Source organism: Hermetia illucens, chromosome 1, assembly GCF_905115235.1.
Source record: "Hermetia illucens chromosome 1, iHerIll2.2.curated.20191125, whole genome shotgun sequence".
Lineage (NCBI taxonomy): Eukaryota > Metazoa > Arthropoda > Insecta > Diptera > Stratiomyidae > Hermetia > Hermetia illucens.
Genome location: NC_051849.1, coordinates 206,763,948 through 206,791,518, shown reverse-complemented (window position 1 = coordinate 206,791,518; position 27,571 = coordinate 206,763,948). Strand labels below are relative to the sequence as shown.

Here is a 27,571-nt window from a genome sequence, read left to right as displayed (position 1 = left end):
CAATCGAGCCTCCGATCCTGTCTCGCTCCATCGCGCCTACAACGGGACAATATTCGCAGCCTCCTCAACAAGTCACGAATCGGAACACAGCCGCCCCACTTTTTGACATCGTTCCTGTCGCAACGAAGCTCCACTTCCCGCCGCTGCCATATATCCTGGCACTTCATCCACCCATACCAGTGGCCCCAAGCTAAAGGTCGCGTCCCCAGCTAAACAGCTCTTTGCTCTAAAGCGTAGAATTTCGTCCATCAACCAGAGCACCGGGGAGACGGCGCGTCCAGCGGTTCATCTCTGCTTACAGCCTCCCTGATCAGACTGGATTATCCAGGTTCTTATCATGGATACTATCCAAAGCGCAATATACGTTTCCAATACTGTTCTCGTTGATGGTTTTGGTAATAACGTTGTTGAATGTTCCTTCCATATCCTCTATATGTGGTAGGCGTGTTCTCCGTGTTCTCTCAATAATCATTTCTTAACTGGTTGTCCAGGACGCGCTCTATGGTCTACAACTTGAATGAGAGTAGGCTGATTGATCGAAAGTCCTCCGCAGAATGCGCCTTTTAGGGTAAAACCCACACCATGTGTGTGGTTCTTATCCAAACGAAATGCAGCTCCGATAAATCTCTACAAGTCACCGCACAACCCTTTCTTGCTGTCTCTGTAGAATGACCGTCATTATCTGTTCTCGAAGATTTATACGCGAAGAAGTTGCTTACAACCCAGCCGATTTTGTCCTCGGTAATTATGAATTTCATAATCTCACCCGATTGGGACCACATACCCTCCAAACAGAGCTTTAACTCACGGTCCTCCTCGCTGGCGTGGAAGTGCGTCTGAACTAGTAGCCCCAGGGTCTCACCAGAGAATTCCGTCCATGAGCCTTCTGAATTTTTATAAAACTATGGGCTCTTATGTTTGTTGGCCAGAATCTTACAGAGTCTACCAAATTTGTTGATGTTTTCAATGTTCTGTCAATAATCCACGGCGGACCACTTTCTGGCAGTCTTGGTACCTGATTTGTATTTCCCCAGGCAGTTATTGTATGGCTGCCAGTATGTATGCCTGTAACAGATGTTGAGGACTTCTCTGGTCAGCTTCCTGATGTTTGACACATCGTCATTCGTCCATGGTCTTCTTCCTGTATTTTGAGGATCACGAAATTTTGAATGCGGTTTCGAATGCCTTTGCCAAAATTCCCATCTTTGACTTCAGTTCGTCTATTGCTGGTGTACTCCCACTGCCACTGTTACATACCAATAGGTTTGTGTTAATAATAAAGTTAAAAAGAAATTCACACTTTGATTTTCGAACTACCCCAAAGCGTATGGCTTCATTGTCGTCTTAGTCTATCAACTGGTTGAGCTTTTTTCCTGCGATAGTTGACGTCAAATGCTGTAATGCTCCTGGTGGAGCTGATCGGTCGTGATCCATGCAAGTCGAGAAGATGTACACATTCTCCGTTCCCCTCTGTTCTAGTTTGCCATTTTAGACCGTTAAAACTCAGGTCCGGACACAGAAGGGCGCACTCTTCCTGACGAAGATACATGCCCTAGATCCATCACGATCAATGCTTCTTACGCTGTGGAATACATTGTAATATTTGCTTTAGATCCCTCTGAGCGTCCAGCGTTCTCCGATCCAGGGCTTCTGTACTGATGTGATCTCGATGTCGGGAAGAAAACCAGCAGATCAGTTGAAGCGCACTTACAGTGCTGCATATTTATCTGTGCTACCTTCAGCATTATCCGCTTATGAACGGGGTTCCCGGGACAGCCAGTGTCGATCTTCATTTCGTCTAACAGCTTGTTTGTGACGTCGATTGGTTCCTGGTCGTTTTCCGGTCCATGGAGCGGAGCACTTTCACTTTTGCGTTCCTGAATTCGAGCAACTCTTTATAGTCTGCTTACAAGCACACTTAATTTTTGCAGAGCAGAAATGGTTGTCCGTTCGCATAGGGTCCCTCCTCCTTGATGACCACCCAATCGTCCACGAGAATCTTGGGACACTTATTAGATGAGATTGTAGTTATCCATGTGGATATTTGGCAACCGGACGCGAGCGTCCAGTCCCCTAGGAATCTCGTTGTGTGGGACGAATTTGAGCTTTACGTCTTACCAGACATCGTCGAACTGAGAAACTCCCTAGAAAATTGATCCTTGCATGCTATGGCATGAAGCGCACAGACCATAACGGAGGCATCAAAGCAAGGGATGCATCCCTACTGTTCTTCCTTGTCGTCCAGGAAATACTCCATTACCATTTCCGACAGATCGACCTCAGCATTGGTCCACACGTAAGTGATTCCTGCCACGTCGCTGAAAGGTTTCGAGTATGCCTCATCGGCCGGTTGCTGCTTTTTGTTCTTAACCTTTTGCTCCTTCTTCGTCTTGAGATAGACTGCGCTTGAAGGCGTTAGGCTTAGCCTTCGGCTCCTAGGCGTTTGTAATTGTTTGCTAGGATAATCGCCTGGTATTTAGTGAACTCTTTTTCATTCAGCTCGTTGAAAGTACTGGCCTACTTGTTCTTCGCAATTTTGGACTGAATTTATATGTGATTCTTTGGTATTGGTTCTTCTACTGAATTTCAGGGGAGCTCCGCTTTGCTGGCTCTCGATGGCCATCGTCCTTGTCAGCGCTTATCTTTTGGGGGACCCCTACGTCGACGATTTCAGGTTAGGAGTACTCTGAGTCCAACATCGCCCGCTGGTGGTGGCTCATATTAGTATTCCCGATTGCTCTTTCTTACTTATGTTTTGTGCTAGATCATATAAAAGAGTGGAGTAAACCACTTTGATCACGAGTATCCTGGGTCCCATGCTCCAAATATAATCCAAATGTTCCTTAAAAATGAGCTTCGCGCCAGTTAAAGCCTCTAGGTGCTCGTTAACCGACTTCGTATGCCACCAACGCGACTAGCAACCGTGTTTATTTTTGCAGAACGAGTTATTGTAACCATTGAAATGGATGAAGATCCCATTGCAGGCGGTGACCCACCACTGAACCTTGCGGTGTTCCTGCCTTATATGTACATGTTTGTTTATCTGTCATCTTCACGTGTTTGCTTATCTGTCACTTTATTTAAAACAACGGAATGTATTGCGACCATACACAATCCGGGCTGACAGGTACACCTGAACAGTCCACAGTCTATTCGGTCGCCTGTTGGACTGAAAATACTATACACATATCGGTAAACCGAATGGCAAATTTGGATTGTCAACCTTCCCTAGTTGTTCTATGTTTGAAAAAATTTTGCCTTCATCAACCTCGATAGTTATGTTGACTATCCCTCAACATTTACGCACGATTCCGCACTCCTGGTTGAGTTGTTTCTCTCGTACCTCTTTTCGGATCTGTTTGTATTTCTGATGTGGTGCAGCAAGGTTAACAACATTCGAAATTTATTTCGAATTATTTTATAATCGTACCGGACGCTTAAAACGCAGCTCAGGGAGTAGCTAAATTCGTAACGATAATAAAGGTATGCCTGCTTCAGGAGGGCGAAGAGTTACGGGTCAAACGCAGTTTTCATAGTGTCTACAAGATCTATCAAGTATGGGAGGGGTTGTTCACAGGATTTGGAAAACTAGGATAATTAGGCCAGTGGGACATGGGGAGGTGCAAATCTCTGGAAAGGAAGAAGGGGAGGGAAAGGAATCTGACAGTAAAGAGTTCAAACAAACTGTCAAAAAACTCTTCGTACAGGTGAGAAGGGCAAGCACAATATACAATGAACGGGAGGAAGTTGGGCGGGGAAACGCGAAGAGCAGCACAGTCAAAAGTAAAGCCAGAGAAGGAGAAGACGAATTCGGCGGGGAGTGTATTTTTTATTGCAATTGGAACCCCACCGACGGTGGATTTACGAGATGTACCCCAATCCCTGTCACAGCGGAAAGTAGGTGTACCTTTCGGGGAACTCGGAGTTTAATATGGCGTCGTCCAGCCAGCTTTCGAAAATTCAGATGGCGTGGTATTGCTAAGCCAGCGTGGACAGATTGAAGGCCCTTAGCTTGGTTCTTAAGCCCCTAACATTCTGATAAAACACACAGTAAATACGGATCCTGTTACATTGCTCGGTGAGGCAGGCGGGTTGTCCTGAAATTCATTAGCGATTTGGGGCGCTTGTATGGCTTGATGAATACACTTTCAGGCCAGAAAGAAGGGTTGCCGAGGACGTCAAATTCGTGAGGATAAGTCACCTTGAAAGACGCAGTCACCCCCACAGGACAGAGGAAAAAGTAAAGCAACTTTACTCTTTATGTACTCGAGTGTATCGTCCGCTAGAACTTGCGGACGCTAGCCTGGAGATGAAGAGCTGTTTAGGTGGGGATGCCACCTTTAGCCCGGGCCCGCTGGTATGGGTCGATGAGGCGGGAAGTGGAGCTCCGTTAGCAATGGGAACAATGTCAAAAAGTGGAACGGTTTTATTCCGATTCATGACCTACTGAGAAGGCTCGATGGACCGTAATTTCTCGCATATGGGCCGCTGAGGGATGTAGACTCAGTTGTAGCAACCCTAATATAGGAAAGCATTGCAGATGAAATCAACTCAGATTGAGAGACCAGATGCACAGACTCCTGAGAAGATGTTGAAGCTACACTGCAAGGCACAGTAGAAAGCGCCTTTTCAGAAGTGAAAGTCGCGTCGAACAAATTCCTAAACCACCGGGAGCACGTAGATAACGCTGACTTAGTAGATCGTGGCATTTTTGGCATTGCACCAATAATATGATAGTATTAAGCCCTTTGGGGTATTTAGTCAGTGATCGTGGCCCCTATCAGAGAAAGTGGCCACTTTTTACTGCGAACACAAACACCACCGCATTATTCGAGGTGTTCGTCAGCGTTCGTGGATGTTAAATTTTTATAGAAGATTTTTATTCAAAGTTTGGATATTCAAGCGCCAATAGAGAGAGAGTGGCCCTAGCTGGTTAGATTTATTAAGTTTGTTTCTTGGACCAGCTTAAAGAAGTCCAGCTAGCTCGTGGCTCTTCTGTTAGGCAGACGTAAATTAAGCCGGAACAAGGAGATTGGCAGGCTGGCGTCCAACCAACTCGACCAACGCACCGTCGAAGTTAGCAACCACAAAAATTGATCCCTTCATCTATTTTGGCTTTATTTAGAGAAAACTATCTAAGATTCATGTAAAATATTTGAAAAAACAGTATTGAGGAGGCAATTTTAGTCCGGACCATATTAGCATGAAGATAACGCTTCCATCTAGGCAAGAGAAGACTATGAACCTAGCCTTGATTTGATAAATTTTATTCAATGTCAGCTTACGTTAGAGCCACGCGAGGGTCAATCTGTATGTCCTGTGTTCACCTATCCGCGCGTCAACCTAGGCTTCTTTATATCATTACAAATCTAGTTAGGGCTGCACTAGCTCACTAGATTTTCTTGTAGCAGGGCTGGGGGTCCTTAAGGTTCTATCTTGGGACCAATATAAGGACATTTCAACTGCAGCTTTATATTCAATACCATGTCAAAAGATGCATTTTTTATAGTCAGTATCCGAACTTAATATTGTGTCTCCACTTTCCCCTAAACCCTAACACCAAATCCTCTTCTTTGCACTTCCACCAGAAAAAGGCTTAAAAATTCTCAATCCAATTTTCAATTTGTGGACGGAATTAAAATTTATATTCGTCTCATTGTGCGTCATTTAATTTTCAAACCGCATTTGGTCCACACAACAATGCACACTTGAAAAGTTTTTATGTATCTTTTGCTTTTCAGAAAAAGATTTTTCGTGGTCCCGAAATCGAAATTGGATTCTTTGTTATTGATTGCAGTCATCTCGGCGTCGTTTTCCTGAACGTTCTCTAGATTTCGCTCCAATCTTTTTTCTTTGTGGATGGATTTTATAATAGCGGTTTAAATTCTTAAATTCTTGGACGTGTCATTCTTAACACTTTCCTACATGAATTTGTAACGATTTTTTTTTTATTTGTTTTTGGTCTCTGGAGGCTTTGATCTTTTCCACGAGCGTAAGATCGTTAAAGTGTGACCGCCGCGCTACCATTTATAATGGGGTAGACATCTTTGATAGGTTTTCCAAGTTAATATTTTTTGGCATCTTTGAGGCTTAGTTAGTCCAATGCTTCGTTCTGATTGCATCTATTTTTGAAAAGGTCCCTCCGTAAGACATGGTGAGGTATAATCTTCAACTTAATCTGATTAGTGCTCCGCTTTGAATCTGGCGGACGGACTCCTTGAGATCTACCTCACCTTCATTGGGAGCCTAGGCAGTAGTTTTACTTTTTAATATGTCCATCTATCTAAGCTACTATATCTATCTATCTGAGCGATTATATAAAGACTCTAATAGAAGTAAATGCCTCTAAAATGCATCATTATCTTGTTGTTTTGAGCCGGTAACGATCTTTAAGGTGAGACTTGCATACAGACGAAGCTATAATTATTGATAGCTACTATTCACTTGTTACATCGAATAGATGGAAATGAAAAGATACACTTAGAAATACGTGAAGTTTATTCATTTATAAATTACTCTAATTTAAAAAATATTTTCTTGGGCTAGCGTTTGTCGAAAGTATATCAGATTTACACCTTACAACATTCTGATAGGATGTAGTCCTTCAAATTTTTGCAGGATGTCATCTATTGGGGTTCCACGTGTGTTTAAGACACTCAACCGGTGACAAAAGCCTGGGTATTGAGCCGGCCTTTCCAAGTCTGCCAATCTATACGGACCATCGTACTCTGGGTTTGAATCCTGCTTGGTCATTGGTGTCCATACTTTCCTTGCGTTTATTCAACTGACGCCACGTCATCAGAAAACCTCTGCCTAAAATTAAAGCGGACACCAAGGATGGAGCACCAAAAGAAAAGGTGGCGAGACGAAGGAGGGATAGACGGCCAACTCTGCTTATTAAGCCGACGAAAGGCAAGGCTTTTGCGGAAGTCCTCAGTGAAATCTATTATAAGATCAAGCCTGAAGATAGCGGAGCATAAGTGTCCTCCATTCGAAAAACGAAGGATGATGGAGTGCTAGACGAATTAGGCCCGAGGACAACAAATAAAGTTACGTTCTGTAAGGCAGCCAAGGGGCTTCTGGGAGATAAAGCTTTGGATTCCAACCTGGAACCCACGTGTTCTCTGGAAATACAAGACCTTTATCACAGAAAAGAACGGAGTAGAATGAGAAATTGGTTGGGTACTGTGTAGGATACGAATCCGGACCGCCCCAACCAAGCGTTACAGATATTTGGAATGCCACGTCAGCAACCGGTTGGGGACCTTACAGAAGGACAACATGCCGCAAATGCGGTTAGGCAGGCCATAAAGCGAACACCTGCAACGAAAAGGAGATTTGCGTCCTATGCAAGGACCATGGCGCATCTGATGAGAACGTTGCGCACACTGCGGGCTCGGGGCCGTGTCCAGCTTTCAGAGCAGAACTGGAAAGAGCTAAGGCACGCTCAACATGATTCGCATCCTACAAATCAAAATGCACCGGAGTGCAACCGCTCACGAGTTATTAGCGCAGTTCGCTGCGGAGACCAAAGCTGATTTAGTGCTCATCAGTGAGCAGTACCGGAACAAGGACCCAGTTTCATGGCACCCTGACATATCAGATACCGCTGCCATATGGGTTCGCGATTGCACCCTCCTTAGGGTTCTTACCCAATGCCGAAGGGACGGCTTTGTCTGGATTCGGTATTCAGGGATAAGGTTTTTCAATGTCTATCTTACGTCGAATGAGACGATGCCGGACTGTCGACGCGGGCTTAATGTTTTAGAGGACGGTTTCTTGGGCACGGTTGGGCGGATGCTATGCAGGGAAGACTTCAACGCCAGGGCATTTGAATGGGGCATGTCTCACCCAGAGTCCAGAGGGAAACGAACTCTCGAAATAGTGGCGAGAATACGACTGGTAGTTTTAAACTCCGGATCCATCCCAACGTTCGGGCGCTTAGGTTGTGAGGGAAGCATTCCAGACGTAATCTTCGCGTTGGAGGTACTTGTGTCGCTGGTGGGCGGGTGGCGAATTCTGGAAGACTTCTCGACAAGCGACACTAATACATTGCCTTCGAAGTGGTTAACACAAACTCTCGGCTTGCGCCACCCCGGCGCTCTTTCTGTTCATGGAACGTTGCGAAGATGAATACCGGGAGGTTTGTTGAAACTCTTGGAAAAAGTGGGACCGCGCTGGAGGATATTCCTGGGGCGATGGAGCTGCAGCTGACACTGTCGGAAATTCAGTTATGAACCTGATAACGACGACCTGTGGAGTTTCCATGTTCAGAAGGGCATCGAGATGTGGCAAACTTTCTATGTATTGGTGGACGACGGACATTGTCGGGCTCCGGAAGAAGTGTCACACACTCCGCCGCTTAACACAACGTCTAAACGACACCATAATGACAGAGTACAGATCAGCCAAGAGGAGACTCCGCAGCGCAATAAACAGGAACAACATTCGATGCTGGCAGGACTTGGTCGACGAGGTGAATGGGGATCCGTGGGGATTCGGTTACTAACTGGTAACCCGAAAAATCGGGGCTCTGTGGAAACCCTGTTCACTTAAGGCCGAGGAGATGGGCTCCATTGCACGGGCGCTATTTCCTGTGCATCCCGTACGAGATGATGACGTCGGCGCGGAAAGCGCCGAGAATTGCTCATTTTTCTCTATAAAAGATTTGGAATGGGCTCTCCTCTCTATGAAAAGCAAGAAGGCACCAGGACCCGATCGGATTCCAGCAGAGGTATACAAACTGGTATTCCAATTTCGGCCAGACCTACTCTTCGGGGCATTCAATACTTGCCTGAAAGTTGGAAGGCTGCGAGGCTTGCACTGATCAGCGAAAGGAAAGGCGACCCTGAATTGCTGTCTTGATAACCTCCACTTTCTATGTTTGACACTGTCTGGAAAGTGCTCAAAAAGCTCATCAGAAGTAGACTCGCGGAAGCAATACGTGCTGCCGGAGATTTTTCTCCACGGCAGTTCGGTTTTAGAGGAGAGAGATTCACATTTGTTACTGTCATGCAAGTTGTGGACGCTGTTCGTCGATCGAAGGAATATAGCCGTCCAACTCGACGGATGGTGCTCCTTGTAACGCTTGACGTCAAGAACGCCTTTAATTCCGTAAGATGGAAAGACATTCCTGGAACAATAGACAACACTTTCCGCGTGCTGAACTATATCTTAAGGATGTTGAGGAACTATCTGAGGAGCGGACCTCCGAAGGTAGGTCACGTCGGAGGTAGCGCAGGGATTTATTCTAGGGCCAGACCCCTGGAAATCGAAGTAGTGATCCTGCCTAAAAAGAGAATTTTGACCCTGCGTGCAATATCGTTTGGCGAGTCGATAATCGAGTCAAAACCGAAGGTAAAGTACCTAGGACTGACTCTTGACTCAAAGATGAGCTTTTTTGAGGAAATCAAAGCAGCGGCGAACAAGGCTGCAGCTGGACCTTCGGCGTTAAGTAGGCTAATGGCAAATATTGGGGTTCCTACGTCTACCAGGCGAGAGGCGGAGGTATGGGCTGACGCTCTTAGCTAGGAGGTATATCGTAAGCGTCTCGTGCAAGTACAGTGAATCGACCACTTGTGGTTGGTGGATCTGTGGCAAGACAGCGTTGTGCGCCGGTGCGCGTTGTTTCTGACGAAAATCAAAATAGACTTCAGTCAGGCTATTGACACGCGCCGTATTTTTGCCTCGAATGTTTAATACGTACGTTTTCTCGGATCGGCTCGGATAGCCAACAGTACCGCATAGCATAGCAATAGTACCGTTGGCAGTACTACCGTCCATTGGTCAACCTGATCGAAACGAATGGCGGCGTTTGGTTTGGGATGGTAAGCTGTCGTGCGAATATGATTCGTGCCCGCCAATCGATTCAACGACTGGAAAAGATATGATTCAAATTGCCTACTTTGATCAGTCGTGAAGCTATTAGTCAATGGAGAACTGCGCTATGAAATCGCTTTACGCATTAACGCAACCTGGATGAAGTGGCGTTCCACAACAGGTGTTCTTTGTGATCGACGTATCAACGAACGTCTCAAATCTAAAATTTATCGCAATATTGTCCGTCGCGTTACTCTCTATGGTTCTGAGTGTTGGTCGACTATAAAAGACAATGAACGGCGTCTTTCGGTAATGGAGACGAAGATGTTGCGTTAGACTAGTGACCATTCGAAACAACGGTGGCTTGATACGCCGGATGAAGATATAAAAGCCTCGAGATTGCATCCAGATCAAGAATTTGATAAAATAAAATAGCGAAACCGATGACGAAGGTCAGTCGTGACTCGAAGTGGCGTACCGAAATGGCAAATCCAGTCCTTGTAAAACATGCTAACAACGGTTTTGGGTTCCTGGTCTGAGATTGGGAACGCTTCCAGCCATCGAGTGTAGCGGTTGACGCATGTTAGGCGATATCGCATTCGGAAGGTAGCGATATCGATGTGGATGTGTTCGAAGCGTGAAGAGGACTGTTAAAAAGTGCTCGTCGGCTATTTCAATACAATACAAATAATACAACCTCGAGTCCACTTTCGACAATCGACTACGATGCTAGTTTCACCGTTGATCTCGCTCCGGGACGAGACAATCTATGCATCAGGGCGAAAGCTTGTTTTTGGAAATCGGGCGTGGCGTACGGATCTAGGTATAGGCACACGTTCAAGCTTCAAATTCCGCGTTCAATGAGTACGTTGAATTCCTGCTCGACAAGTAGAGTTGTGGCGTGCGGAGCAGTCGATCGGAGGGGTTTCTATTGTCCCGACCTGCGAGACCGCGTCTGCAGAAATATTTGTCCTACCTTGGCGACTTGCTGGATTTCGGTGCTGTATTGGCCGATGAAGTCCAGGTGCCTAGATAGTTGCCAACCTTGTTGCCGAATGCGAAGTTTAGCGACTTATGGTCAGTGAGGACATAAACTGCCGTCCCTCCAATATATGGTTGAACTTTGTTTTGTGGCGCTGTAGACTGTGAGGAGTTCTTTGTTGAAAGCGCTGCAGTTGCGTTTAGCTGGACTCAGCCTTTTGAGAAAAAGCATAATGTCTCCGTTACGTTGCTGAAGAGCGGCACCGATGGCAAAGTTGGACATGCCAAATATGAGGGCCAGTTGTGCTCTTTCGCGAGGGTGCGCTAAGAGCGTGACTTCCGCAAGGTCGCCTTTCGATTGAACGAATACTCGGCTGGCTTCCGGTGTTCAGTCAATTGCTGTTTTGCCCTTGATATTATTGTTCAGCAGAATATTTAATGGAACTTTAGTCTTAGCGGTATTTGGCATGCAAATCCGAAAGTTAACATACACATAAATTGCCTTAGCTCCTCCGCGATTTTCGGTTTGGAATAGTTGACGATGCCGCTGATTTGATCTGGTGAGAAACTAGATTTGTCATTTACCAAACTCGCACTTCTTAGATATAGGTGTAGGCGAAATCGAGACCACGGAGAATGCCATCGATAAACCGCTGGAATCCTTGCGCGGCATTTTTGGAACCAAAGCTCATGAAAGGAAATTCATAGAGGTTGAAAGGCAATGTTATGACGGTCTTCGGAATATCCTCCTCTGCGACGGGCGCTTGGTAGTACGCGCGAATCAGGTCTACCTTAGAATATATCGAGGCCCCCTATAGAGACTGATCCTTCTTGATTGCCAAAATACCCTGAACGTTGGAGGGTAATCAACTCTTCAATGAATGATGTTCCTGTGAGGTGACGTTGATTCCGGAGAAACTGTATCGGTTTACGGTCGCCAATATTCTCTTCTTGAAGGAGCTGGTGCGTACGCTGCGCCTGGGAGCACCGAGGCGTTTTAAAGAGTCTCCTTCAACGTCGTGTACTGGCTCTTAGTTGGCTGGTTTAAGATTATGCCCTTTACTTTGAGCGTACACTTTGTGTTAAGGGCACTATGAACTCCCTTAAATTCATCCTGCGGTAGTATACTACCACATTGGAAAATTTGGTGGAAACTCAGCAATTATTAACAAAATTATGGTAAGTCCCCTTTCTGACTATAATTATAATTAACCCGAATTAAATAAAATACACTACGGTAGGACGCAATGCAGCTGAAGCTGGTGACCAAAATTTGGATATGATTTGATACTTTTAAGAGTTAGACTTGTTTTATTTATTTTCTTGTTGGATAAGTTTTTAAAATTTATTTTTCTTCTATTCTACAGGTGAAATGAAGCATACGATTTCTCATATAAATGGTGAGTAAACGTTCTGACATTTCTATGGTTTGATGTTGGTCTTGACTTACTTTTAATCTAACTAAGATAAGGCATGGTTCCAATAATATATAGAGGAATCTATTTCCAACTTCTGTATGAGCATATGCATCCACAATATTGGCGTTTCTTAGAAATATGTTGCTTGCTAAGTTTCTCTTTCCTATTGAAAAATACGAGTATATCCCCTCGAAAGAGCTTTAGGCTTCCTGCAACTATGTCTACCGATTTTTCGAAACAGCATTCTCGCACAGCTTGACTGGAGGTTCCCTATTTTAGTTGTAGCCCACTATTCGGTGACACAATTAGATGATCCGTTCAATTTCAGTCTATCTTGGCATTTCTATCATAATCAAAATTTAATGAATTTATCGCTCAATATTATATCTGTGCCACCTTTTTTACAATATCTACCTCCAACACTCCATGAATGTTTATTTATCCATCGCTTTTGCAGACCATCCTAGTGTTCTTTTGGATTTCGGCTTACGAAGTGCGGGTTTCCTGGCCTGTGGCTCGTTCCTTACTTCAAGTACTCGGTAACTTGCCAGGACTTGCCAGGACCTACCACGTGCCAGCGCAGGGCTGACAAAAGTCAGATCTAGAATTGAACCAGATCTGCCTTTCCGATAAGTGTTTACATCATCTTCATTGGTCAGAACAACATCCAACTGGGTGAACGCTTCTAATAAGCACCGCCCCTTTGCGTTAGTCTCTTTGCTGCCCACGCATTAAAGTCACTGTCTATCACCTTTGGACTTCGTCCTTTTGTGTCGTGAACAAGATTGTCTAACATTTCTTCAAACTCAAGCAGTGTGAGTTTCGGCGGGCCATAGCAGCTGTATACGAATATAGCGCTTATTTTTGCCCAAACAAAGCTAGTAGCCGCCTAAACCATGCTATATTGTATGGCTTAACGACCACACCTCCATATTGCCGCTCCACCAGTCAAATCTGTGATGCATACACCACCGCCAAGGTTTCTGTACGGTTCACTAATGATGGCAATCTCCATCGCGGATTCGTAAGTGGTCTGCACAAGCAAATCCTGTGCGACCATGCAATGGTTTATTTGTATTATCTTCATTTTTTCATTGCAGTTAAGGCCTTCCTAAATTCAGGGCATTTACCATTTCCGGCAATATGCCGGTTATCCCGTCCCTCCTTTCTTTCCTTCGCACGAAATCCATTTGGGGTACCTTCCTCCTCATTGGCAATATGTCCGCGAAGTGTCCAAACCTTAAACATGTGGGCGGCAATCAACCCATCTAATCCGAACCTTCTGCACAGCCAACAACTTCTGCGCTGTCTCCACTGACAGTTGCATGGTGGCCGTTTGAGTACCGCCATAAGCTTTTCTTAACCTCACGATAGATTCTTCCCTGAATTCCTTCAACTTGAATTATTGTTTCAAGGCAGTGCAGATCCCTTCTCTGGATGTTACCCCATCGAGATCCTTGCACGGTATATAGATCTCCTGTTCTTGGGAACGTACCGCGACATTCTCCCCAAGTGAGTTTATAACTTGGTTTCGAAAGCCGTCAGTTTTTCCCATGCTGGATTTTTTCAGCTCAAACATAGGATGCCCTTTCTGCATATGTGAATGCCGCCTACCTTAGCTCGTGTGAAGACGTCTTCTGGCCTATTGCACGTATTTTCGATTGCTCGGTTTCCGCAAGCCCAGATTGTCGCTTTGCCGCTTCTGTCTGATACAAAGACACGTCTGTGGAAATCTTTGTAATATTCGCATATAATGGCAACGTCAATTTCATTTTCAAGTACGCTTTGAGAGAGCAGTTCCTGAGCTGCCTAGCAATGGTTTAAATTCAGCTGTAGGAACTTCATTTACGAAAAGTTGAAATCGACTTCCTAAACGCCGGACATCTGTAACTGCCTGTGATTTCGTCGACGTTATCCTCCTGCTTAGTAGGCATTGAGGATTGGCATTGCGCTCTTTGGCAATATGCCCTTGCTTGAATAGTTTCTCGAAATGTGTCCAAATTTCAGGCATTTGAAACACTTTTTGGCGATATCTGTTCTCGCAGTCGATAGCTGACCAAGCCGACGCGAATTTTGACAACAGCAATGGTGGTTTTTACCGCTTCGAATGGTAAGGCTATTGTGACCATCTGAGTACCACCATGTGCATTATGAAGCCTTATCACATTGAATTTAAAGATCGAATCTAGCTCGAGTTGAGTCATTAAGGCCGGGCAGATCTTCGCTTTCGTGGTGTTCATCTAGATCCTTGCATTCAATCAACATTGAGTCCTGGCTCACCTTTGGCTTCGCTGTCTTGCTCAGTGACGACTCGAACTTCTTATGAGAACGTACTCTCTCCAGGCCTAAGCTCAAGGAGCAGATCGCTTTTTGCAGGCATCTTATCCAGTTCACGTCTTCATCCAGGTCCGGGGGGGACCTGTCTGTTTTCACTTTTTGCAAGATTTCTGCATATGTCAGCTCGATTCTTGCGGCCTACCTTTTTTCTCTGCTTTAGTCCAAGTAGAGTCACTGACGCGTATCTCTTAATGGTTTGGTAGACTTTCACCGGGAAAGTTTGCTGATTGCACTTATTGTGTTTTATCCTTCTTGCGCTTTGGAGTCCGCCCTGAGGATTCTCTGTTAGTGTTCCTATGCCTTTGGGGGCTTTGCTATTTCTTTTTCGTCACCAACGCGATCCACTGCTAGGTTATCAGCTCTAGTCCGACTTCCTATCCGGTGTATTGATTTTGAGGACGTTTGTGTTGCTATTTCTACTGTGGTTTATTTTTCTTAGGGCAGTGTAGTTCATTTCGTGCCTCAAAATACATCGATCTAAAAGTTGAAGAAAGCCGTCCTACCTTTCGCAAGAGGAAAAGGTGTCTGAGTGTAATTATGCGGTGTTTCCAGCGATTAATTATTTGAAATAATAAAAAAATTAGATTTTTCGTTTTCGCTGGTGTAGACATTTATTCTTGCAAATACCGATATTTCGGGAACCACTTGTTGTCTTCATCAGTGCTAACAAGGGAATTGGGGGGTCGGGTCGTCGGGTTAGTGCTCGCCGGCAAGTAGCGTTAAGCACTTCGAATGCGATGTACTGATGATCACTTGCCATTCGTCCTCCGAATGGTGCCAGAGATGCCGACCCAAAAGTGCTGGTGGGGATCCAGTGCTTAAAACTATGAGTCCGGTTCCCGCCGCCATTTCCAGAATCCGTTTCCCTCTGAAGTCTGGCTGAGACATGCCCTATTCATGGACTCTAGCATTAAAATCACCGCCTATTAGGATTCGGCCCTCCGTGCCTCCCGAAAATTAAGTCGCCTCCGGAAAGTCCGGCATCATCTCATTCGGCGTCAGGTAAACGCAAAAAAACGTTATCTCTAAACACCGAATCCAGGCAAATGCATTCCCTCGGCAATGGGCAAGAAGTCGAACGTTGTTCCGAACCCAGATGGCAGCGGTGCCCGATAAGTTGAGATGCCATGAAACCGGTTCCCTGTTTCGGTATTGCCCGCTAATTAGCACTAGATTAGCATTTACCTCCGCAGCGAACTGCGCTAACAATTCGGTGCATGTTAATTTGCCATTCGCGCCCTTACCCTTTTTATTTCTGCCCTAAAGATTGCACACCGTCCCGAGCTCGCAGTGTGTGCGACGCTCTCAGCGGACGCGCCACGATCCCTGCAGAGAAAGCAACTTTTGCTTTCATTGTAGGCCTTCGCTTGATGGCCTACGTGGCCGCATCTCTGGCATGCTGTTCTCCTGTCGGGTCTCTTGCAAGTTGTTGACATGTCCCTAGTCCAGACACCTGTACCACTTAGTGGGGACTATCCGCATTCGTGTCCTGCGTACCATCTATCCAATTTTGATTTTGCCGCTGCTAAGGAGGTTCCTCGCATATTGCCCGGGGATTTCTACCAAGGCGAGTTTCTGGCCTTGAGTATTTACAGAGGTGATACCTATCCGGGCACTGGTCCCCTCTGAATTTTCACGCTTTATGGCCTCCTCCACTTCGACCTTTTCTGTGAGGCAGTCAAAATCCCGGATTTCTAGAGAGCACATGTGCTCTAGGCTAGAAACAGGAGCCTTATTGCCCGATAACCCCTTGATCGCTTGGCAGAAAGTACTCTTGCTAGTCGTCTTCGGGCCATGTTCGACGAGAACTCCGCCGCCCCTCGTTTTTCGAATGGAAGACACCTCTGGTCCGTTGTCTTCGGGTTTCATCCTGTAACGGATTTCACTAAGAACTTCTGCAAATGCCCTGCCTTCCGTTAGCTTAATGAGCAGAGCCAATGGTCTAGTTGTTCTTCGTTTCTTCGTCTTTTCTGCTACTAGTTGGTTGGTTTGTTGCCTCCTTGTTTTTGGACAGATGAATCTCTGGTCGTGTAGTGAGTTGTTTCCTTTTATCTTTCTTCACCTTCTTTTTAGGGATCTGGGAACTACTTTGATAAAGTCTCTTTCGGGCATGTCGTCTTCTTTCCGTTTTTTCCCCACTTCGCTTCGCAGTGGGGCTACCTGCGGTCCATTAGACGCAAGCAGCGTTCTCAGCGGGGAGTGCGCTTTTCTGTTTTCCAATTGTCTTCCGCTGCTCTCCACGATGTAGGCTGTAGAAGGAGATGCTATCCTATAGTACCTCCAGAACCATCAGCCCGTTTTTGACACCTTTGGTGACTATTGTTTGGAATATGAGGGATCCTAAGTCCACATCTACTTGATGTTGGACCGGACCAAATAGAGAGCAACTTACTCCCACTTTTTTTTTAGTCCATGGCCCCCTCGTTTAGTACATATCATCCAAGCATTCAAAAGGAGGAACCAACGGTTTCGTTCAGGGCAGCGACAATTCATCAGATGCTACCTAATCTTTGCCCTGGGAGCAGCGTGATCGAAAGGGGCAATTGATGGAAAACGCTCTTTATATAATCGAAAAAATACGATAAGGGTGCGACTTATATCCAAGTTTAAGCCGCCAATAGTTTGAGCCTAAGCCAGGGTAAAGCTAGATTGTTGTTTGAAACATGATGGATCCTAAGTCCACATCCACTTGGTTATGGATCGGACCAAATGGAGAGCAATTTACTCCCTCACATCGTCAGCCACGCCACTTGGTAAGGTTTACTCTTTTTTTTTGGATGTCCCGGTGTCACATCGAGTATGTTGGTCCTCGTTGCTTCTTTCTTTGGTCGCTGTGGTGAACGACGCATTCCTCCTGCTATTTCGTTAATTTTTTGTTGTTGTTTTAGGTTCATTGTCCACGGAAAATTTACCAGTGCATCGTGTGGAAGGGAGCGGGCCGCAATATTCAGGAACGGGTGTACCTTCGGGGGCACAGCCCCTACCCCAGTTTCCTGAGATCTGTCCTACGCTTAGCTGATCTCGGAATTCACGGACAAATCAGCGTTCGCTCGGGGCAACGCGGTCTACTAACACCGGTTCAATGCATACTACCCGACCAGGGTCCCGAAGGGGCTGGCTCCTGATACACGTTACAACTACTCAGTGTGTCGCGACATGTACCGGTCATTCGCGGTTCGCTCTTCACCGGGAGGCTTTCTTAGGGCTACTTACTACTTAGGACGTAGGTGTACTGTCAGCTAGTGGGTCTGAACTATTTACTCGGGCACCTCGGAGACGTCACACCCCGTATCGTAACTGACCCGTTAAGCGTCGCTGACCACCCCTGAGGGGAGGGGGGGGGGGTAGTGGATGCTCTGTGCCCTACAAAGGGGGATGTAATTTTTTCGCTCGGAATATGGTCATGTGAGGTATCAAATGAAAGGGTTCAGAAAGTACTTTGCCAAACTGGCTTAATTTTTACTATCGCTTGGAACATAGGGGAGTTCGGGCTCAAAACGTACCTTCACGATAAATCTATCCAAGCGAAAAATATGAACAGAAATCAAATCCTTCGTACCTGGAACGCTCAGCTTGCAGTGGGTTTAATACTAGCGTGAAATTGAAAATCGGGTTTGACAGTTGGTGATGACATTTTAAAGATTGTATTATGTAGTAAAGTATTCGAAGAATAGGCACCTTCTACTATCTTTTTCGTACGTTTTCAGATTTAAAACTCCCAGGTGTTGATCCCCGGCTAGATAATTCAAATTTCGGGCTTTGAGCTCTGAAACTATTATTTACAGATGAAATACGTTTTTGAAATTTGATTGATTTATCTATCAAACCGGGAATAAGGTTGATTATCCGAACGACCACTTGATAAACAAATTTCAATCAAAACTCATCCGTCGTAAAAAAAAAAGATACTCATCATTCCACATGACATTATTTTCTTTGTCATGTGGGACGTTTCGTGCATGCATATGACATACCGAGTACATAGATATCTATGAAGATATTGTATAGTATCTAGTTCTGAGTGTTAGGAATAAGGTGTATCTACAATAGTTCATCACACCACACTCGTGCTTTACTTTTCTTTCCTTATAAAGAGTCAGTTCTATTTGCACTTGAGAATCACTTAGAGGCGTGGATGCGGTACATTTAAGATTGTTTTTTTATTTACACAATCAATATAGACTTTTATTGTTATTTCTTTCTGTTAATAAAATAATGTTCGTTTACTTTTCAATATTTCTTTTTCAATTCCATCTAGACTATCCGCTTTTGTTCGGCTGCTTTAGAATTATTCAGAGAAAGGAACGGAGGAGGAAAAAGTGTCATGGCCTTGGTATTTTTTTATTCTGTCAAGTTGAAGGTGATATTTTGTAGATTGTGGCAAAAAAATAGATTGTTTGGATTGTTTTGTGTATCTAAAACGAGTTCAGGTTAAATTATCTTAAGAGAAGATATTGAAGAGATGAGAAAGATGAGTCGCAATAAGGATTTAGGCATAGTAAAAAGTATTAAGGGACCTATAGGGGAGCTTTGTGGGACGCGTGTATTATTATGCAGGATTTAAGGTACATGCGCATTATAGGTTGGTGGGGCTGATTTAGGGCATTGTTTTGCTGACAAGGAACTACCAAATTTTTGAAAATCCCAATATCCTTCTCTGAAGTTATCTTAAACTCTATTTTACGCACACATTACCCTGTCCAAAGTGGGAACCTCTCCTCGTAACAAGATACTAGAAAACCTCCCATGGTATTCCCCTGTCTTATTGATTTTTCAAAGTTTACAGAAGAGTGAGAGCAGGAGGGATGCGTTTCAAGTGTCACATTACTTTTAGGATAGTTTGCTTACTTTTCACTCGACATTTGTTTATTTCATGGAATGAAAAAACAAAGTGGACGTCGCATGGGAGACACATCGTCGAAAATGGTTTATTATTTTTTTGAATTTTAAATAGATGAATATGGTGACATATTTCCAATATTTATGTTTATTATTTGTTCAGTGTATTTACGTAGATGAAAAGAAATATTTGGAATAGAATGAATGAGGAAAATATTGCTTCGTTGAAACTAAAGAGAAGTTAATTTAGTGGTTGACGACTATATTTTGGGTATCTTTCAGTTTCAGGTATTTCTTGAGTTAATATTAGTTTTTCATATCAGACACTCCTCGTTTCACGGCGAGGTGTTAAAGTGTTGTATTGATGCGGTGTTTACCCTGAAAGCATTCACGCATTGCAACGAACTCGAATGGAAATTTATGTTGATTCGGCAGAGGACTTGGACAGTATAAACTAGCAAATAAGCTCCGGTGCTAAAATATGTTTCCGATGAATTCCTGTCAGCCAACAAATTGTAATAAACATTTATTGGTGGTTCGCAATAAAACTATCTTATCCGGAATGTAGTTCTCTTTATTATTATTATTATTATTCTGTTAAGGGAAAGTCGCACCGCGTCCTTAAAGAACTATTTTGCCCCTTTTACTGGTTATAGTGTACCTATTGATCATAGTATCTTAAGCAGGCCTATAACCGTTAGGAACTTTATTATGTTCCCTACTTCCAGATTTTTCAACTTTGCATTTGGTATTAAGGGCTCTCCCAGATGCCTCGACCTACTTTGCACAAGTGCCGGACACTGTCCCAGGACGTGTATAGAGTTTTCGTCATACTCCTCACAAAACCTGCAGGCAGTGTCCGTAGATATCCCTAGCTTCTCTAGGTGATAGTTCAGCCGAAAATGACCAGTGAGAATTCCCACTATGATTCGGAGGTTCTTTTTGGTGAGCTTTAAGCAATCCTTTGTGCGCTTGGGCTCGTATCCCCCAATAAGCACCCTGGACTGCTCCATCCCTGGTAGGCCCGCCCAGTATAGTTTCCTCAACCGTTCCTCTTCATTTCTTAGAGTCATAGGCATGAAACCGTTTCCGATTCCACAGAAGTGTTCTGGCCCGTGTAAAGACGTCCCTGCTCCCTTCTTGGCTAGTTCGTTTGCTGCCTCGTTGCCTTCCAACTCAGCATGGCCTGGAACCCAAAGTATCCAGACCTTGTTGGACGAGCCGAGTGTATTCAGTCTCTCAAGGCATCCCCACACTCGTTTAGAATTCACCTGGTTGGACCTAAGTGCCTTGATTGTTGCTTGGCTATCGGTGAGAATAGCTATGTTCTGCCCCCTGTAATTCCTTTGCAAATTAAAGGAGGCACATTTGTCTTAAGCGTGTATTTCCGCCTGGAATTTGCCCATTGGTTCAAAGTACATTTTCCTTGGACCAATGTCACCGGCACCCGCTCCCTCTGCTGTGAGAGATCCATCCGTGTACCAAGTAATCAGTTGCTGGTTTAAGCCGTATGTCGCAGACACGCTCTCCCAGTTTGCCTTGTTACTCCAACGTGTTTCAAACTCAAAATGAAACCTCGTTGTCATGTTATCCCTTGGTATCCATAATTCGGGATACCGCCTAGAAAGAATATCAATCTTCCTTCGATTTAGACAGCTCCCCGCCTCAGTCATACGACCGGCCATCCTGAATCTGTATGTGCAGATGGAGAGGGGTTAATCCCAGAAGGACCTCCAGGGATGCCGTTGGGCCCACATTGTCCCACTGATACACACGCAGGCCAGTCTTTGGAGCTTATGTAATTCCCTGGCTTGTGTGCTGAGTCCAGTTCTTTCTGCTCAGATTGCCGCTCCATAGATAATCATTGGCCTTACTATTGCAATATATATCCAAAGTAGTATCTTCGAGCTGCAACCCCATTTTTTTCCAACTATGGATTTACAAGTCAACAGAACCCTCTTGGTTTTTCGACAAGTGTTTCCGACATGTGTCTTCCAGAGTCATTTTTGGCTTAACGTAATTCCCAAATATATGAACTCTGTTTCTCGTTTCACCTCCATATCATGTAATCTTATGGGTATCAGGTGATCAAGCTTACGCTTCTTAGTGAATGGTAATATGGTGGTTTTGGCTGGGTTGATCCGCAATCCCGCCTTCCTACATCAGGCACTAGTAACCCTTAGTCCCGTTTGGATTCTATCACATAGGGTATCTTCATATTTGCCTCTACAGATTAAAACAATGTCGTCCGCGCAGCCCTGGATTTGTATTCCAGTATTTGTTAACACGTCCAGGAGTTCATCCGCTACCATACTCCACATCTTCCGCGATAGTACCCCGCCCTGTGGACGACCTTGAGTAGTGTTCATGACAATAGAATTTGTACCTGTCAGTATTTCTATTTGCCTGCTTTCTAGCATTTTGCCCATCCAGAATGCCAGGGTGTTTCCCACTCCCTTGTGGCTCAGGGCATCTTATATCTCTGTGTGCGATGTGTTGTCGAATGCTCCTTCCATATCCAAAAACGCGCCCAGTGCAATTTCTTTTGTTTCTATGGCATCCCGTAGTGTCTCTGTCAGTTGATACAGAGCAGTTTCAGTTGAGCGTCCTGCCCGGTAAGCGTGTTGACAGTGAAGTAGGGGATTACGCTTTAGAAGGTTAGTTCAATATAGTTGTCTATGACCTCTACGGTTTTGAGTACGAATGATGTTAGGCAGATTGGTCTGAAAGATTTAGGGTGAAAAGGATCCTTTTTACTCGCTTTCGGAATAAAGACCACTTTTGCCCGTCTCCATGCCCTTGGTATGTATCCCAGTGCTATGCACCTCCTTACCACCCTCAGAAGAGATTCTAAGATAATTCCTAGGCCTCTCTGGATTAATGCTGGAAAAATGCCATCTACTCCGGGAGATTTCAGTGGTTTAAAAGTTCTCACTGTGTCCGGATAGCTCAGTGGTTAGAGCACTAAGCTGTCATACGGAAGGTCGCGGTTCAAATCTCACTGGTGGCAGTGGAATTTGCATCGTGATTTGACGTCGGATACCAGTCGACTCAGCTGTGAATGAGTACCTGAGTCAAATCAGGGTAATAATCTCGGGCGAGCGCAATGCTGACCACATTGCCTCCTAGTGTACCGTTACGGTCTTGAATGAAGTGCTCTAACACACTTCAAGGCCCTGATCCAATATGGATTGTTGCGCCAACGATTATTATTATAAAAGTTCCCACTGCCCACAGCCTAGCTTCTGAGCATACCTCTTTTGCTAGTTTCCAGTTCTCCTTTCTTCCCGTTTTATTCGTTGTTGGGGTGTCAGGCAGAATGTTGTCGCTTGCCGTCGTGGGGTAGGACACCGGGAAATGAGTTCTGAGAAGCAGGTGTACCCTGTCCTTTTCATTCTCGGTAAATGTCCCATCTTCCTTCTTCAAACAGACAGAGGATATTCCCCCGTCTTTGGCTACAGCCTTGTACAGCCAGGTTGCTTCTGTGATCTGTTCGATCTCTTCACTGAATTCCCTGAAGCTGTTCCGTTTCGCGTCCCTTATCGCGTTGCTATACGCAATCAGTGCATTTTTGTACCTCTGCCAGTCCCCGGTTTGTCTTGCCCGGTTGAAGAGTTTTCTTGCCTCTGTTCTCATTCTGGTCAGGTTCCTGTTCCACCATGGTACAACCCTTGATGACTTAATTGCCTTAGCCGGACAGCTGGCCTCATATCCGTCTATGACGACTGTGTTGAGGTTTCTCATTACTGTTTCTAGTTCCAGTTTGCTCCTGATGTCACCGCCCCCTTGAAGGTGGGCAATGTTGTTGCAATCCGTTCTCCTGGGATTCCTTATTATTCTTTCTATTTCGGAGCTACCCTCAATGTCGAACCTGATTATCCTGTGATCAGACGTAAAGGGTTCATCCGACACCTTCCAATCCCTGGCCATTCCGTTCATTAGAGTATTTCCTAGAGGTATGTCGAGTACCTCCTGTCTAGTCATCATCATCAACGGCGCAACAACCTGTATCCGCTCTAGGCCTGTTTTAATAAGGAGCTCCAGATATCCCGGTTTTGCGAAGAGGTCCACCAATTCGATATCCCTAAAAACTGTCTGGCATCCTGACCTACGCCATCGCTCCATCTTAAGCAGGGTCTGCCTCGTCTTCTTTTTCTACCATAGATATTGCTCTTGTAGACTTTCCGGGTTGGATCATCCTCATCCATACGGATTAAGTGACCCACCCACCGTAACCTATTGAGCCGGATTTTATCCACAACCGGACGATCATGGTATCGCTCATAGATTCATGTAGGGGGCCAAAAATTCTGTCGAGTGCTGTTCACAAATGTTGGAGTGTTCCCTAAGTTTTATATTTCGAACTTATTGCTAAGAATAAATTCAAGAAGGTACTCACCTCTACGATTGGTGCGCTGCTTCCCCAGACTTCGTGGTGGGCGTTGGCATCACAGCCGAGGAGAAGTGGTAACGTAATTTTCTCACAAAATACTTCGTCAGTTTTGCGACTTGTTCCGGTGGAGCCCGGATTTCGTCTCCTGAGAAGTATCCCGATACCACGACTGCCTCTCGAGTACTCCTCCCGGCTTCCAATACAGACCGCGAATTTGGCACCGGTACACTCAGGGCTCCTGAACCAGCACTATTCCAATGTTCTCCTTGGAACTTGCCCTTGCAATCACTGCAGATGTAGCTTTCGCATGGTGGAAGTTTATCTGGGCTATCTTGGCCATTGGCTCCGTTATTGTTTTGAGCTCTTCTCCTTTGTCGGAGTATCGCCTTCCTCCTCCGATACGGAGCTTTGTTGCGCATCGCTGTACACCCTGAGCCCTAGCAGTCCTAGGTCTAGGTCGTCCATCTTCTGCTCTTCACTGGGCAGTAGGTCTATTTCCCTGATTGATCCATCGGGGATCTCGGTATGTTTTTCACCCGGTGTCTCCTGCGAGGTGCACGGGTATGTTGCCAAATCGGTAGTTGATATGGCAACTCCGACGTTTGATTGCCTTCAGGGATCGGTCATCTACCCCGATCGTGAGGAGTTTACCCTTGCCCTCCACCTTGCTTCTGAAGACTCTCCATAGTCGGGTATGGAGATCTTCATTCTGGGCGATTAGGACGCCCATAAGGTCTTTAGTTTCTATTGTCCGGACTTTTGGGAGTAAAACTGTCCAAAAAAAGTCAAGCGATGACGGCTTTACGGTTTCTTACCAGGACAGAGGCAAATCGTCAGACGCTGCCTCACCTCTGCCCTGGGAGCAGCGTGACCGTAGCGGCTCGCAGATGTTGAGTGCTCTTTTGTATAATTCGTACAGTGTCACCATGTGGGCTCCTGGTATATCATCCCCAGCACATGTTGACAGTTCCACCCCTTCCCAACCTGACAATGCAGGAACTATGGTTCTAATCCATTCTGCAGTGTCCTCCGTCGCGCAGTCCACCAGTATAAGACCTGGTCGAAAGCGTATTTTGGTGAACACAAGTTTCGAAGTTCATCCTTTGCACATCTGCCTGACAAGGTCCTCAATGGTTTCCTGCTCCTCACGAGTGAGTATTTGCTCGGGAAACATTGTTGGCAGTATGGCCAGTCGAATGCCCTTGACCGCACTAGCATAGCTGATGGCGGGCTTCCTGACTCCTGCTTTCACTCCTGACTTGCCTGGGTTTTTCCCCCCTTGTGTTTTTGAGAGCATTCCCTTCATGCGGGCTGATCTCTGCTGCTCCCCGCTTTCTCAGCTCCGGTAGAGATGGCTTAGGTCTGTCCTGAGGCTTCTTAAGGGCCTTTTCTGGTTTCAGGCCTTCCTTCAGACAGCGCAGGTACCATTTAACACCTGCACCACTGAGACCTGTCTCCCTCCTGACGTCTGATACATTTATCTCAAACGTGCTTTTGCTGGTCCCTGCTTTTTGAGCAGTGGCGTTCGTTGGTTGTTGTCCACGTAGTATACCAATGTTAACCTTGGATCCACTGCTGGACGTCCCAACTTCTCCTTACTTGGGTGTCATCACCTGGCTCCCAGTAATTCGGAGATGTGCCTCCGCCTGATTAACCAGTTTTGGTGCGGTACAGGGCCCCGCTTTGTTGGTTTTCGTTTTCTTTTCTTTTTTGTTTGTACTCATTTGATTCCCACAAGTATGGGGGTTAGGAGGTCGGCCGTGCCATAGCCCCCCGTAGCACTTTAAGGTCTAACTTACTCACTGAGGTGACCAGGTATTAGTGAGGCTCCGTTCGAATACAGTCAGTTACCCCCGACTGTAAACTATCCAATGGGCACGGTTCGCATAACACCCTGGATTGGGGGAGGTGTTTTTGGACTCCCCAGTCTTGATCTGTAGCGTTTTGTTAATAGTAGGGTCACCTCGTACAGGATGTGGCTGTCACTACTCACTAACGGTCTTGGTAGACGAGAGGCTTGGCCCCTGAAAAGCCACGCACCGCTCCAGAGGAGAGACAGCTCATCCTCAGAGAGAGATAGGTTGGCCTCAGGGAACTATGTTCCGCGTCAGTCTATCCTGCAGTGCACTATTTGACCCCTCAGTGCAGTTGTCTAGGCAGAACCACTCATTTCAGGGAACATAAATGGGGTGCAACGTGAAAGTTATCTCCTCCTTCGTCATCAAGCGCACAATCCACTCATCTGCAAGATTAATTAAGGTACGATTCTAATGGATATTTATGTTGCCTGCAGAAATCCACATTTTCTTGCAAAGGTCAAGGCGCTTTCATTTCTTTTTCTTGACTCCGTGGTCGTTGAAGCAGAAAGCGCGAACTTTAAGGCAATCTCACACTTTGTAAATCATGTTCGGTTGTAGCGCGTTGATGCATTTATCTTGTAACGCTATAATTAATTGCTAATTGCACTTCTTCTGCACTGAGTGAGCAACGGCACCAAGAGCAAGAACAACAGCAGAAAGCATGTAGAACATGCCAAAGGTGTAGATACTTCTAGTTGCATCTCATCCATCTTATGCAATCGCTTGTGTGCATCTCAAGTACAGTTGAAGATTTTTACAGCCTCGACGGACCACGCTGGCTTGAAATCGCTCAGTCTGCATCTCATGTGGCAGCATAATATATGACCGTTGAATTTTTCATGTCCTTATGGTTTCATATGAAATCCTGAACACATCCAACCCCACATAATGAAATAAAAATTTTCATATTGTCTACGGTGTGGCACCTTCCACTCGATCTGATATTTTCAAATAAATTTATTCGTATTTTGTTGGTAAAGTCACATCGTTGAAGGTGGAATTCCTCTGATGCATGGGAAGTGTACAAGTGGAAACAGCAAAGGGTGTAGATTGGACCCTTGCGGTATTCCAGTGAACATTGTGGCCTTTTGTACAGCTACGGCCATTAAGTTTTCAATATCGCCGTCTGTCATCTTGAATTGGACGCAGTGGAGGCAATAAAGTCGAGTCTTATTGGCAACTTTCTTGGATTCGTTTCATGCGGGCTGAAAAGTTAAGATTTTGTCGTTTGATTTGGTACGGTTTTGGTGCCAGTTGTGGAGAAGGAGTGTCGCCGATTTCTATAAGTTTTCTTATTTGTAAGGTTCGATGGTTTGTTGAATGGATTTGGATTCGTGGTAGAGGCGGCTGCTGGGTTACCAATCGAATTTCAAGCCAAGGTGGGCCTTTGATTCAGAGTTAGACTGTCCATTTGTCGACTTCTTCCATCAGATAATTACTAGCATTGGAACGCCTAAGGGCTGCAATGACAAAATCTCATTTATGCTAGCCAGGAGCTATACTAAAACCTAAAAAAAGAAAGATGGTCAAACTGGCCGTAAAGGTCCACCGGTAAATACTAAATCTAAGCCGCTTGTTTCTATTCTAGCCAGTCTCTGGAGTTTGGTGAGGGGGGGGACGAAGGGTGGATGGGTCCTTTAAGAACCTCAATCCTTCAAGTGCCATTTCGGACCTCAGAGAGATTTCTAGCTGCAGGGTCGGAGAGCTGTTTTCCTTCGTGAATGCTACGGGCTGGCTCTGAAGATCCGAGCCGGCTGGACTCGGCCTCCCTGCTCCCATAAAAACAGTCACGGTCTTAGGAGTTTGTGGCATCAAAACGGCACACCAAAGCGCTAATTGGGCTCCTCGGAGTGGCCACTGATACCTACCTACCTACCCAAGTGCCATTTAACAAAACTTCATGTGTCCTTAACCAATGTGTGGAT

At 45.4% G+C, this 27,571-nt stretch overlaps 1 protein-coding gene across 1 annotated transcript in view; it reads left to right on the top strand.

Moving 5' to 3' along the window:
- The window catches only part of LOC119650837 (bone morphogenetic protein receptor type-1B), a 397,530-nt gene that overhangs the window by 133,765 nt on the left and 236,194 nt on the right, over positions 1-27,571 (top strand). Inside the window, exon 2 of the mRNA XM_038053982.1 lies at positions 12,168-12,200. Coding sequence (XP_037909910.1) covers positions 12,168-12,200 — 33 coding nt within the window. The remainder of the gene's footprint in view (positions 1-12,167; positions 12,201-27,571) is intronic.